Here is a 14,343-nt window from a genome sequence, read left to right on the forward strand (position 1 = left end):
GTCCTGCGTCGCCGCGCGTGTCGTGTCTTTAATGTTAGCAGATCGCCATACGAACAGTCTGACTTTGCCAGCAAATGGTGATCCAGGGCTTAAAACAAAAAATCCCAGAGGCATTGCAGCGCGTTTTCACGAGGCATGTTTTATTTAGCAATTGTGTGTTTTGGCTTTCTGCTCGTTATGTCCAGCAATCAAGCTCTACGGGGCTGCTTTACATTATACATGCCATGTCATGGAAAGCCCAGCACCAGGGCATTAGTCATGAGTCGCTAGGGTTTGGGCAGAGGAAAAAGTCAAACCCCTCCCTTTTAATATTTTTGTTCTTAACAATGCCCCAAGTGGTTAACACTGCAATTCTACCTTAGGAACACCAACTTTATTTTCTGTTATTTTGCCGAAGCAGACACTTGGTTTCTCTCGGTATGCAAGCGATTAGCTTCTCTAACAAAAGACAGGGGGTTAATCAACCCTTTACCTAAGACCTCTTCAACATGTGAAATAGGAATTAGCATAAAAAGAGAGTCTTAAACTAGCTATGCTCAAACGGCATGGAAATAATATTTTTTTTCCATTTTTTTGTCCTTCCTATGGCTTTGCAAATCTGTGTGCAGACACATTCATTTCTGTATATAAACCAACCAGCTTTGGTTTAGTCAATGTATGTTCTATGTTAAACCAAAACTGGGGACACATTCTAGGACAAACATGTTCATGCACAGCAAAAAAGGAAAGGAAGGGTAAGGGGAAGGGAGAAGGGAAAAGGGAGAAGGGAGAGGGAGAAAGGAAAGAAAAGGAGAGGCAAGAGCAGCAGCAGGTTTGTTTTCTCTGTGCAGGAAAACTTTTCTACGCAGCAACAAGAGGAGGCCTGAGCTTAAAAGGTGCAAATGTGGACTTGAAAGGAAGGGAGGTGGGCAGGTAGGAATCAGGAACAGAACCGATTATTACCTGAAATAACCCACCCCTTCGTTGTCCCTGTGCTTCACTCCCGTGCTGCCTCCTGGATCAGACCAGACCGTGCCTCCACACAGACACGCTTTTTGAGTAGTTCCCCTCCACACCCAAAATACCAGCTCTCTCGACAAAGGGTATTTCTTGCACACTCCATATGACACATGCTAAATACTTTATTGTACTAGATACAACCTCTAAACATTTACAGTAAGTGCACTTAATAGCAAAATTGTTTGCCAAACCTCATTGGCTCTCTCCATACTTATGAGTTATAAACATGGTTTTGTTTAAACAGGAAAACAAATGAACAGATTCCTGAGTCTCCCACACACACTTCTGGTTATCAGAAGTTTATCACAGGCAAACGGGAACATTTCATGGGGGCTCTTGTTAAAATGCTGGCAACTTATCAACGGGTTTGATTTCCATAAAACACAGAAGACAGCAGCATAGTTTAATATCCTTGTTTGTTTTTTTGTTTTGATTTTGTTTTTTTTTTTAATTATCAACTTTTTTTTTTCTCCTTGATAGACTTAGAAAACTGGAGCTAGGTGAATAACTTCTTGGAAAATCCGCTAAGAGAAGAAAATGGGAGGAAAGTAAAGGGCTTTTTCTTGAGGAGGCATGGCTGGACAGCTGTGAGAGCTAATACTCTTTAAGCTATCCATCTATTGGAAGTGGCCTTTCCAATCAAACGGTAAAGTCTGGGCAAATTGGCTGAGATTGCAGTTGCAAAGCTCCTCCATACAGACATCAGCATATACTGCAGACTGACCATGGCAAGAACTGGTCGGAAAGGACACGATAGGTAGACTTGCAATCGCAAGTGGCTCAACAGGAAAGCCCTTAAGAGGACCACAAAGGAAAATCTCGTATTTGGGTTATGTTACTTCTGCAGCAGGTGGAAAAAGAGCTAGTCTGCTAAGGTTGACCTCTGCCAGCTCCATCCTATTTCACCATCAGGAGGGACCCAAAGGAATGACAGGTAAAACGGGGATGGGGTCCCGCCTGGCCGGGGATGGTGCCCTGGAGAAACGCTTTTGCCAGGTCCGCTTTGCACCACCCCAATTCACAGTGACTGAAAGACAGACTACGGGTGTTTGCATCAAAGCCTCTCCAGCTGGTAGTGTCCTCTTTAATCCCAGCTGGGGAGAGCAATCTGCTGGGTGGGCTTTTATTTCTTTCACAGAAAAAGTAGCGTGGTTTTAGTCCATGGACAGCTACTGCAGTGAGAACAGAGCTGGTTGCGGCAGCGTCACAGAGAGGAACCCCAGCTGACTTTACAGTAGTTAAGCCTGGTATCTGGCAGCTTACTTCTGGGGCAGAACAGAGATCAGAAGAAGCTACAAAACCTGCTTCAGAAGCAGAGCCCACTTGAGTTTCCCATGACAGATTACACCTGGCACCCAGACCGGCCATGGCCAAACCCCCCCGACCACTACAGAGGTAAAGACCAAAAGACATACTCCTCACAGTGACCTGAAAAGTTTATCTCAGTGCAATGTCATACTGGGAGAAATTTATGCCTTCCCCTTTGAAGGGGAAGCAGAACTAAGATACTGGACAGAAAAATATGTCCTTTCCTCTTTGACACCCAAGTTACTCAGGCTTAGTTTGCACCATGAACATAGCATGCCTGCCCTTTCTTTTCCACCGAGTGACCTACACCAAGCCTTTGCAGCCAGCTTGTCTAAGCAGTGCCACAGCTGTGAATAGCTGGGAAAGGCAGAGTTAAAAAAAAACAAAAAAAAGTGGTGGATCTTGGGGCAACTATTTAAAAAATGCAGTTACTGGTGCACTATGGACAGACAGGTGTGCTTGGTTTTAGGAACCACTGAAAAAGCTCTTAACTGGTCTGCCCTTTCTCCTTGTGCCAGCTATCTGCCCATTTTAGAGCATCCCAGTTAGGATCCCACCTGAAGCTACTAAGAGATCTCAGAGAACATGGAACAAAAAAGGGATAGACAAGAAACGCAACGTGTGTCAAGCACGGAACATATTTTCAACTTTTCATGTAAATGCTGTGATTAACAACTCTGTGGACCAATGGGTCACCCAGCCTCTCTAAATGTGATAGCAACAACGAGTTAAAATTTTAATTAATAATCCTTCACTCAAAAGCAATCTATTCAATTAGTTTTCAGACTTGCACTGCCACCGAAAATATGAAGTAGGAAAAACACATTTTCTTCGACCTGCAAATGATTTCATCAACCATATTCCTTTTAATACACAACTCCCCACAGCTACAATTGCTGAAACAAACACCATTACATGTGAACTTCAAGAGGATTTACTTGGACCAGAGGCAGCCAGCAATAGAAGAATTTTAATGACTGTGGGAGGATCGTTGGTATTTTAAGAAGTCTTCTAAAACCTTTTGAAGGATTTGAGATAAGTAAAAATAAGTGGAGCAATTTTTTTTCCCTAAGTACTTTGCACCATGTTTTCACATAGCAGAAGTGAATTCTACAACTGCACAATGAAGCTGTAAAACCCGAACAGAGAAGCAAAAGTTAAACAAAAATCTGAGATGAAACCAAGTGGCATGGGAAGCACTCTAAACAAGAGAGCAAATGAATCTTTCTATTCCAAGCTCTTGTTTTTATTCTCTTTGCTCACAGCAGCTTTAATTTCATTAGCTTGCAAAGAAACACTCAATCCACAAATCAGAATTCTCAAGGACATAGGGAGATCATGTCAACAAAACAAAGCACTAATTAAATTTTTAAACAGCAGCCACCTGCTCAGTGAGTTCCTCTGGTGGAATTGTACACGCAATGTTTGCATCCTGTTGCCTTTGATATAAAGCGTTGCACTTCACCTTTGAGAAGAAAAGGCCACCTGCTGCCAGAAGTGCTCCTGGATTAATCAACCCCACGACTCAAATTTAACTGCTGTTAAAAGTTCAAAAGGTCCAGCTTCCTAAATTGTTGAGTGCCTCCTTGGAGAAGGGCCAGTCAATGTACCTGGGCAGCAACTGCCACCTGTCACAATAACAATGAGAAAAGAATAAGCCTCCTTGGGCATCCATCTTCACAAGGGGCCTCTGGACCCACCCGCATGTCACGAACGATTGGACCCCTGGTTTAGGCTTCTCCGAAACCATCCCACTTTCAGCATGGTAAACTGGGGTGAATGATTTGCTGCTATTTCTTAACATCAATCCTCCCACCCTAAGCAGGAAAGATTCCATGAAGAACATGCAAACAGCAATAAAAAGGACAGGGAAAAAAGGACTCAGAAGGGGACACCCTCCCCCCAAAATAAAGTGTCTATGATGTCCTACTTTTGTATAGAAGTTGGGGACTCGAAAAAGTGCTCTCCTTGAAAAAAGAGAAGAAAGCAATGCTAAGCACTCTTGAGAAAAGGAAACTGTTTTTCAGTCAGGTGTCCCCTGTCTTTGGAAGCATTCTTACCCTCTCCTTTCTTCTTCTTACCTGCACTAGCTCAAACATCACGCAGGCACTAAGAAAAATTTATGAGTGGCTTAGCAAGCAGATGCTTTGAAATGAAAAAGTTCATACAGCCTGTTCTTCTCTTTCTCAGTACAGTTCTGTGGATGAAAAACAAATCAACTTTTACATTCACTTGCTCTCACAAACCATGAGAAAAAAAGAGTTGTTTTGTCCAAAGCAAGTGTGACATTCAATACCTTGGTCAACTGGCAGATAATGCTGCGTTTATCCCCTCTGCCCACTCCATCTTCCACAGTGTCCACACAAATCTGACTTGCCAGTACAGGTGAATTTCAGTTTTACTGAAAGCAGTGGCAAAACTCTCATTTTATTCAGTGGAGGCAGGTTTTGCTCACTTGCTGCCCTTCCCTCTCTCAGCAAGCAGCTATCTTTTCCAAGTAATTTTATGCTTCGAAGCATAAAGTCCAAGCATCTCTTCCAAGCAAGGGATGCTAAAAACTCTGCTTTTTGCTGGGCTGACCCTCTCCCCTCCATTTCTTCCCTACCCAAATGGGACAATATTGTCCCTTATGTTACATTCCAGTATGTTACATTGATGGATACACCTCTGATTTTTGTTTGTTTGTTTTTTTTGTTTGTTATAGAGACTTATTACAATGAGGAAAATGGCCCCAGGAATTTACTGTTGATATATTTTACATTGTTAGGAGAACACACAGTTTCCCAGAGAAAGGTCCCAAGTTTTTTAACAGCAAGATCTCATCTTTGCTCACATTTACCCCTGTCACAGAGTTGTGATTAATGTCACTGATTCTCGGTAACTGAGATTCACATGAGTGGCATTTCTCTTTGAAACAGCCTTATATGAAAAAATCCATCTGTTAGCTTAGCTATTCATAACAACGTGCACCATCCAGTCACTTGCAATAGATTACTACATATGTTGTCAGGACATTACAAACTAAATTTTTACCTTGGCTTTTAGTAGCCCACTGCTTTTGAAATGAAAGATACATCATTTAAAAGATATCCTACAAATATTTCTCAGTGCAAAAATGCAGAAGGTGTCTTGTTTTCAATTACAAGAACGGTTTCATAAAAATGCATAACATTTTTTTTCACGTTAAAAATTCGTTTGCTTTCTGCCATGAAAAAGAAAACATTCCAATGCCATAAATAAATTCTTTAAAAAATCTACCAACTTGACTGTAGCCCTTTAAGAGCCTTAGGGATGTGTCCTACTTTTAAGAACTTGCCCATGAAAAACTTGGGACCCCTCACATGTTACACAATTCATACCACACTTCAAAGAAGAACATTAAATACCTTGTGACTAGAGTACTGTTTATTTCATAATCTAAACAAACACTGGAATACAGTCTATGCTTTTCTACTTTCCTGCAGACTTTACAACGAGCTTTTTTTTTCCTTTTTTTTTTTCCCCCCAGAATTAAAACAATCTGCATACACACAGAACATGCATGCTCTCTAACACCAGTAATTAAGGTAAGAAGAGTCAGTTTCCATCATCTTCCTGTTGCCTGTATTAGAAAAAAATACTTTTGTTTTTACTGTAGTTATGGCAGTGTGGCTAAGGATACGAAGACTAGAGCACAGTTTTACTCCCTGCATAGAAAATGTTCATCACAAGCATGCTGATGGTGATAAATATTACATGTCTATTAAATGATAGGCATACTTTTATCCCCTTTACTCCCTTTTTAAAAAGACTAAGTGGCTACATGTAAATGCAGTGAAGCAGGTATAAGCTTAATTAATCAGAGTTGATTCAGACTGGCACCAAGACGCAGCGAAGTCTGATGAAGTCTCAGCGAGGCTTTCCATGGGCCACTGATGATCTCCACCACAAGGCGTCTGCCTTCTACTTTTTGAAAGTAGAAATCAAAGGCCTTGCAGCATGGCCAGTCCTGTGGACAGGGTGGACTGCACCGGTGTGCCGGCCTCCCTGGAAAAGAAGTACTTGTAGTCCATTAGTGTTTGAGAAAACCTTGTGAGTGGGTTACCTTCCCTGGGGCTGTGCAGCCACCCTGCTCCATGGCGTAGCCCGCTGCTCTTTGTTGGCCATGCAGCTGGCTGCGGTTTTACACCACTGAGTGGTCGTTGCTGTGGACGCCAGCCAAGATGGTGTGGTTGAGCGAGGATGCTGACCGGTCTGAGCCTTCGGTGGGGCCATTGGCGTTCTCGCTGCGCTGGCAGCAGAGGATCTGCTTGAAGGTTGCGCTCATCTCCTTGTCCCGGTAGGAGTAGATGATGGGGTTCATGGCGGAGTTGAACTCTGCCAGAAGCAGAAAGAATTTTTCGTAGGCCAGGACATTGCACTGGGGACAGCAAACATCGAGGAGCAGCAAGACTAATCCTGGGGTCCAGCAGATTATGAAAGCACCTAGGAAGAGAAAGAGTGGACAAAACACAACAAAACCCACAAATATACTAATGCACCGTTACTTGTCAAAACACTATGAGAACCATCCACTGGAAGCAGCAACGTTTAATTTTCTCTTTCAAGAGTATCATTCCCACACTATTTCTTCAATGACCTGATGAGAGGGCCGCCTTTCAAAGATCTGTAAATGGTTATGGGCAGCACATCAAAAGAGCAAGGCATTCCCCCCCCACTCACCATCTGAAATGTTCTCCGCTTGGCAAATACATTTGCATTTAAAGTTGATAATGAGGAACATTTTTTCCCTTCAGCTAGAGACCTCTGACTAATCAATCTCTTGATCAGGGGAAACAATGCTGCAATTTACTTCTCAGACTAACAACAACAAAGAAAACCTTTCTGTGAGTGCTGTGACTGAAGCATCAGTAATAGAAAAAGAGCGGTGCAGGCAGCAATTCTCAAGAAAAAGAAAGCCTGGGTCTTGTTAATCCATTTCAGCCCCATTATGTAATGGAAAGTCCTAAACACACATCCTTCTTGCACCGAAATGTCGTCCTTCAACAGATCTACTTCTTTTCTTAGGGCTCTATTCAACAGAAATTCAGAGGCTCCTCAGGCTTCAATAGTGTAAATGCCAAAGAGCCTTACCCTGATTAAAATGCTTCCCCCTCCCTTCTCTGCTTTGCAAAGCTCTGAGTGGGATAAAGCCCAGAACAAAATTTGGACTTCGACGCAGAAATGAAATTAAACGCTTTGCACTTTGCTGGGAGTACCAAGTTAAACGAAGATGCTAACTCCTTGCAAGGTTAAAGACATTTTAAATATAAGCATGGCTGGAGAAGCCCTTACACACACCAATCATGTCAGGACGAAGACGGTGCTACTGAGATTTTCCAGACTGATGGTCTTATCACCAGCAGGCAGGCTTGGCGCAGGCAACAGCAATAAGGGCTTCCCAGCACTACCCAGTGAGTGCTGTTTTCAGGCAGGTTCTCCTGTCACAGTGGTATTCATTTATTAACATACTCTGTTTTTCCTGCACTGATGCTCTCTGCAGGTCTAGCAGCTGACTACAGTCAGTTTCTGCAGCATGCAGACTTTTTGGTGTGCCTTCCAAGAAGGTGCCAGCTATTTCCAGCTTGGGCTGTGGCGTCTGTAAGCTGTGCGGACACCTTTCCATTTGGATACCAAACCCACCTAGGTCAAACAGAAGAACATTTTCTGAAGGGCTTTGCAAACATGCAGGGTGTGCCAGGCTACAGGCACTGATTGCCAACCAGGCAACCACACACAAGCTTTCTGTGTACCAAAATGCATCTCTAAACTAAGCTTGCTTGCAACCAGTGATACCACAGTGCCACTCAATGCCTATCACTTTGCCAACCAACAAAGCTCACAAAGGGAAAGAAGCTGGGAGGCAAACTGCCAGCTGCCAGTACAAAGCACCGATGTCGTTGGCCAAATGACTTTGTTAGGGGTTGGCAGAAATTTTACAGCACGGGGATGAAACTCTCCCACGCCGAGGTGGCATCAAACACATGAATCCACTTCATAGCTTTTGTCTGCAGCTCTTTTGGATTCCAGCAGTCCTCGGAAAGCATATTTGAAACCCATGCGAAGGACTATGGTCTTTTATCCCTTCTGCATCTCTTTATTTCCAGGGTTGTCCGGGTTGATACAGATGCTGCCCTCTGCATGCAGCAGCCCTGCTGAGCTGGTTTCTTCAGAAACCAAGACAATCTTTCAAATTCAACTGCTCGCTGCTGAAACTGTGTGTGTTGTGTTCAACCTCCTAGCTAGTTGAGGCAGTGGTGGACTTTGTTCCAGCTTGAGCGTGTATTTTCTTCATTACAGGCTGCCTTGGGAGAACAACATCAGAGACGGGAACACTGCAAGTCATGGAATCTACAGTCAAGGACAAAAGATGATGACAGCATCCTCACCAGGCCTGTAGCAGAAAAGCCCAATGTGGGAACAATGGAACTGACAGGAAAGCTCTCATAGCGTTGTTCAAAGATGCAATTGAAAGCTTCCAATTTTCCAACAAGTCTTTTTTTGGTTGCTGTTTCTTTTTTCTCTCAAATCTGTTGTTGAGAAACTAAATATGCCAAACAGAACACTCTGTTGCTATCATTTTTGGGTATGTTAAAAGTGGCAACAAGAAGCAGCATTATGATGAAGCAGGTAGGCATTTGCCCCAGAGAAAGCCCCAACGCCTTTGACAAAAGTCCACATGCAGCCCACTGCACTGGACACTGCTCTCAGGTGGAGTTTCTCAGCCTGTCCGCGCTCCCGAGTATCTCAGGTCCAATAACCTATACGCTGAGGCTTGATGTGGTTGCACTCAAGAAAAAGTCGCCTGCAGTTTAGCAAGCAACTAAATGCTCTGGGCAGCTCATGTTGCACTGAAAAAAGATAAAAACGAAGGGTCACCCAGCTCTGGAAGAGGATGGAAGCTGTTATGCTGCAAGTAGTCACCCTGCTGCTCACGCCAGGCTGGAGCTGGGTCAGTGACGCACTGGCAGCCAGGGTGTTGAGAGGAGAAGAAACCCACGCTGCTCAGCTCCAGACCCGCGTGGGTAGCGTGGGCTTTCCGCAGCCCTGGTCCCCAGCCGCAGAGCAGGTTGGCTTTCCAACTTGTTTCCTCCACCAGCAGCGGTGGCAGCAGGGGAGCAGACAGCACCCATGACCGCACCTTTGTGCGAACAGGGCTAGCTTCATGCTTCCGAACAGACGGCTCATTTGTTATTGGGAAGTAAAAGCCATTGAAGACAGCCCCATTCAGTCTAGTGGGTTTTGTTTTACTTTAGCCCCTGGGATTTTCCTACCAAAACTTCCCACCATGCTAATGGCTCCTGCGGCTTATTAAGTTAAGTGCTTGCAAATGGTGACACAAACAATGCCTCCGTTTTCTCACTTGTTATTTAACTGTCAGTACCCTGGAAAATACTGGAAAGCATCACTCACGCTAAGGGCATTTTTGAGTTAGGTGCAATGCAAGGAACAGAAAACTGTCAGGTTCCTATTACTTCAGATTTAGGAAACATCCTGTTAAACATGGAATTCTCTCTCTGGAAGGAAAAAAGGCCTGAAATGTAGTTTTTCTGCTTCTTACTTGGAATATTTGTCAAAGTAAAGTGATACTAAGCTACAACTGAGGTTAAATTCTTCCCTTTCCAGAAATTTGTTGTGCATTGATTTCACCAAGAATGAAGATCTAAAAATATCACATCTAATGAAACAGGATCCAAAAGCTTCCTGCTGCCATGTAGTGAAATGCGTTAAGCATACACCAAAATATTGGTGTATTTTTGTGCTTAGGAACAGAATTGAGAGCAGCCCAAACTACTGTAATTTCCAGGTGCATCTTAACATTTTACAGACTTGGTCAAACCCATGCTATAATAACATATAAAGCACATCTATTGCATTGAGTGAAGCAAATCTGCTCATCGTCGTGGCTATGTCATTGCCATGCCATGGCACTAGGAAAGCCCAACATGCCCAAATAAAATTGCAGGTGGTAAGACCTTGGGTGGCTGAAAAGCACCATTGCCTCGACAAACAGCACTGTGGGGTGGCACCTCCAACTCTGTCAGTCCTTAGAGGCACTGGCACCACATGAAGCTGATTGAGCTGTTCAACTGCAGCAGGAGGAACATTCCTATGGTGCATGGCGAAGGTCTGCCCTGCGGGTCTGGCAAGAGGGGGCCGGGTAAGGAAGAAATGGCCATCAGGCTGAGAGGCAAATGGCTAGCCATGAGACAGGAAAGCTTGAGGGAACCGGAGAAATAGCACTGCATCTTTTAAAAAGATTTACGGACACAAGAGGGGAAGGGTCCCTATAGACTGAGAAGCACTTTTTACAGCCGGAAATCTGAGTTACAACAAAGCAGTCATGATGCTAATCTCATTTTCTGTTGCTGTGTGATACCTCTCACGCAAGGCTGAAACTCCAACTCCTCCTGCATATTTTGTCTTGCTGCACTGTGGCAGAAGTCCACTGGGGACTTTCCAATGATCACAGTATGACTTGAATCCACTTCTGGTGCACCAGTGAGGATGGTATTTCCAAGGCAGTTGCATGCTTGGAAACTCCTAGGTAAGGGTGGCATAGTCTCACAGCCAGATTTGATTGCAAGAGAGTAAAAACTGCTGTGGGGAGTAAGCATATGAAACCAACCATGATAAATCACACAAAAATGAGTCACTAGAAAAACAAAAGAGAAAACAACTCCAAAAACCAGTGACAGAAAGAAAAAAGTGACATGAGAATAAACACTGACAAACTAGTCACTCATTACTAGATCCTTGGTCCTCTCAGGAATGTTTGCAAAATCAACACAACAAACTGCAGACAGTACAGAAAGATAAATTAGCAAAAAAGGGTACAATAGAAACAGCCTCTTAAATCAGAAGAAATGTTAATTTAAAGCTGTACTTCAATGACAGAACACCTCTGTGCTACTGCAGTCAAGCATGCCTGCTGATTTATTTTACCACTAAGTACTGATCATTCAGGATGACTTTTTTTCCTACTGGGGGAGACTGTCTTAAATGGCTGTATTTACAAAAACTTCGTAAGAACCAAAGCAAGTAAGAGTCCACTTCTGAGAAGCAGACATACCTGGACGATTTGACATAGTTAGTGGAAAAGAGGTTAAAGAGGGGGGAAAACACTGTCAGTTTGTCTTGCTGAGTGTTCTTTTGTTTTTCAAAGGCAGATACTGCACAGGTCTAAACCCAGGCTTGGAGAAATGATTTCCAAGCAACCATCCTGCTACATGCATGGCAAGAACATTGGGTCTAGCTTTGTCCTAGGGCTGCAGCTTAAATGATTTTATTGATGCTGCAGACAGAAAAAGAGCCTTGTTTTAACGGGACACTGATCAACTGCAGCGTATTTTAGTGTTAGGCTTTGCTCTGGGGAGGATGCAAGAACTTGCTGGAGGCATATTGGCACCCAGCTCCCGGGGACTGCTTGGGGCCAGCCTTGGCATGGGGTGGCACGGAGGAGCACCCCAAGGCTTGCCTGTTGTCCCTCTCCCAGCAGCTGCCCAGGGCCATGGTGTCCCTGTGCCCCCGGAGGTGGGCAGCCAGTCAAGGATGCAATTCAGCCTCCAACACCCAGCCTGGAGGCCAAAGACCCACACATGGTCACCTCCCAGGTGACCAGACTGGACGGCTACTCATGAAACTTCTCAGGTTAGCAGGTGAAGCATTTCCTAAGCAGCACCTTTTTTCTTCTTTTTTTTTTTTTTTAATTGCCTTTTGCCTTGGACAGCATAAGTCTGTGTTTATTCCATGAATGTTTATTTTCCTCTAACTTGCAACAGCAAAACTAAAGAAGTGCTTCTGCTCATGCCAACAAACACACCTCTGTCCCTTGGAGGCGCTGATGGGATGCAGCTCTTGTCAATGTACACCTATTCTGAAACACCCCTTTTCTCCCGCTTAACCATATTTTGTCCTTTTTGTGTGCCCTCTTCCATCCACCTTGGGTGTTGACCGTGACTTTACTGTCTTCTGGCATGGCCGCATACTGACCCTGCAAATTCCTTATGTGGAGAAGTCCATAGGGAGGGGAAAAATATGGAAAGCACCTCTTTCAGGAAGTTAGAGGAGAGAAGGAGCAAAAAGGATCTTGCTTGTGTTTGCAGTTTTTTTAAGATTACAGAAATAGGATAAAGCACTATCATGTCGAAGACAGAAAAGACCCACTCCAGCTGACCTGCAGGGACATTTATACTCTGCTGCTGTTGCCCCCCACCCCTTGTTCACCCGCTGTCCTCTCCAAATCCTCTCCTGTTCTCAGAGCGGCACTTGTGATGGGTGGCTACAGCCCCTCTTCCACTGGGACAAGGGTGGCCGAGAGTGGAGAGGACACTGGGCACCACTGTCAGTTACCAACAGGGAGAAGGGGCTTGCTGCACTTTCTGGAGGCTGAAAGCAATGCCTTGGGAAGACAATTTGCTTTATTGAACAAAACCATAGCCAAAAAGGGCTACAGAAATGCCTGGCATTTTCCACGTCCCCGTACAATCCACTGCCAGCAGGGAAAGCCACTTGTTATGCTAGCTGAGGAGCAAGCTCATCAGCTGCAACACAACTGCACTTCTTCATGCCCTAGCCATCTGTAAGCTGTATCAATAACCCTCCTTATCACACTGTGTATTATCTTGTGCATAGCATGAATAGAGATAAGTACTGCATGAAATAGTCCTTATTTACAGCTATGTGTTGTTTTCCCCAGATACAAATATTAGAGAATGAAATCTCAAATGAATGTTGAGTTATCATGTATGCAAAAGGTCCAGGAAGATCATTTATCAGGCTGTAAACATACAGAGTGTAGGAGTAATTCTTCTAATTCTAGTCTGACATCATTTTCCCCAGTTTTGCCACAACATTACTACAATACAGCTTATAGTTCTTGGTGGATGAAAACACAGTTGTTGCTGTTTTTTGTAGTTTCTGCTGGAAATAGTCAGCATTGGGGTAAGGTTTGCTTCCACCCATGGAATTTTTATGTGAAGAAAAAAAAAGTCACTACCACATATGGACCAGATTAACAAATGTAAAATAATCCTATGCTGAATTTGGCAAATTCTGCAGAATTTCAGATATGAAAGCCTTGCCTCTCCATCCACAGACTCCAAAAGGCTTGGGGAGGATGCCAGTGAAATACCGTCCTTGAAAAATACCCCAGGCAAGGGAGAGCAACATGCAGCATGCCAGTAAGAATGGTCTTGTTGAAAAGGGTGCTATCAAACCTTCTTCCTTTATTTAAAGTGTCTTTATTTAAGGAAGATCTGTGAATTGTGAATGAGTGAAAGATTTGTAGCACATTCCTGCAGTTTTTGTTTGAGTGCAAAATGCTGCTTTCTCTGACACGTGTCTGGGAGACTTTGACGCAATGGCCCCTTTGGGTTTCAAGCCAAACATTTCTCTGGTGGGACTGCGTGTGAAAGGAAGGAGGGATATCTCCAGCAGTGTAAAATAGGAAATGAGAAACACAGCAAAGCTAAATAAAATCTACATTCATATTCATGCAACAGTATCTTACATGCACTTCTCATAAGCTGATTTGCAGCAAAAGGACCCAAGCAAATGAGAGAAAATACACAACTCAGGGCCAAATGGGAGGAGCAGGGTGGTATGAGCCATAAGCTTGTCTTTCACAACACTATAGGTGCCCCATCCCGGGGAATGCCTGTTCTAGTCTCCCAGGAGCTGAATAGCTCTGAATGTGCAGGTTATAGATAAAATCCTGACCTCAGTTTTCCAAAATCTGAACTCCACATGAAAAGTTGACAAGTTTTCCAGATTTTTCAGTCTAGTGCACCCATGCTTTGAAAAGGGATATATAAATAAACTGTTTCTGCTAGTACTACATCCATTCCCTGATTTCCTACCTTCTCCACAGCTATATGCATGTGCACACTCCAACCTCTTTCTGAATTCTGTTCTGGGATTTTGAGCTGTTGAGTTTGGTCAGACTTTGTACAAAATAATGGCCGGATTGTGTAGGAACACAGAAATCATGGCTTGCTCCAAAACATATTTCGCCTT

At 43.8% G+C, this 14,343-nt stretch overlaps 1 protein-coding gene across 1 annotated transcript in view; it reads right to left on the minus strand.

Moving 5' to 3' along the window:
* Nucleotides 1-6,469: 6,469 nt before the first annotated feature.
* LPAR1 (lysophosphatidic acid receptor 1) overlaps nt 6,470-14,343 on the minus strand; it is a 48,678-nt gene continuing 40,804 nt past the window's right edge. Inside the window, exon 3 of the mRNA XM_010281656.1 lies at nt 6,470-6,771. Within this exon, the coding sequence (XP_010279958.1) occupies nt 6,470-6,771 (302 nt within the window). The remainder of the gene's footprint in view (nt 6,772-14,343) is intronic.

This window comes from Phaethon lepturus, unplaced genomic scaffold (assembly GCF_000687285.1).
Source record: "Phaethon lepturus isolate BGI_N335 unplaced genomic scaffold, ASM68728v1 scaffold36352, whole genome shotgun sequence".
Classification (NCBI taxonomy): domain Eukaryota; kingdom Metazoa; phylum Chordata; class Aves; order Phaethontiformes; family Phaethontidae; genus Phaethon; species Phaethon lepturus.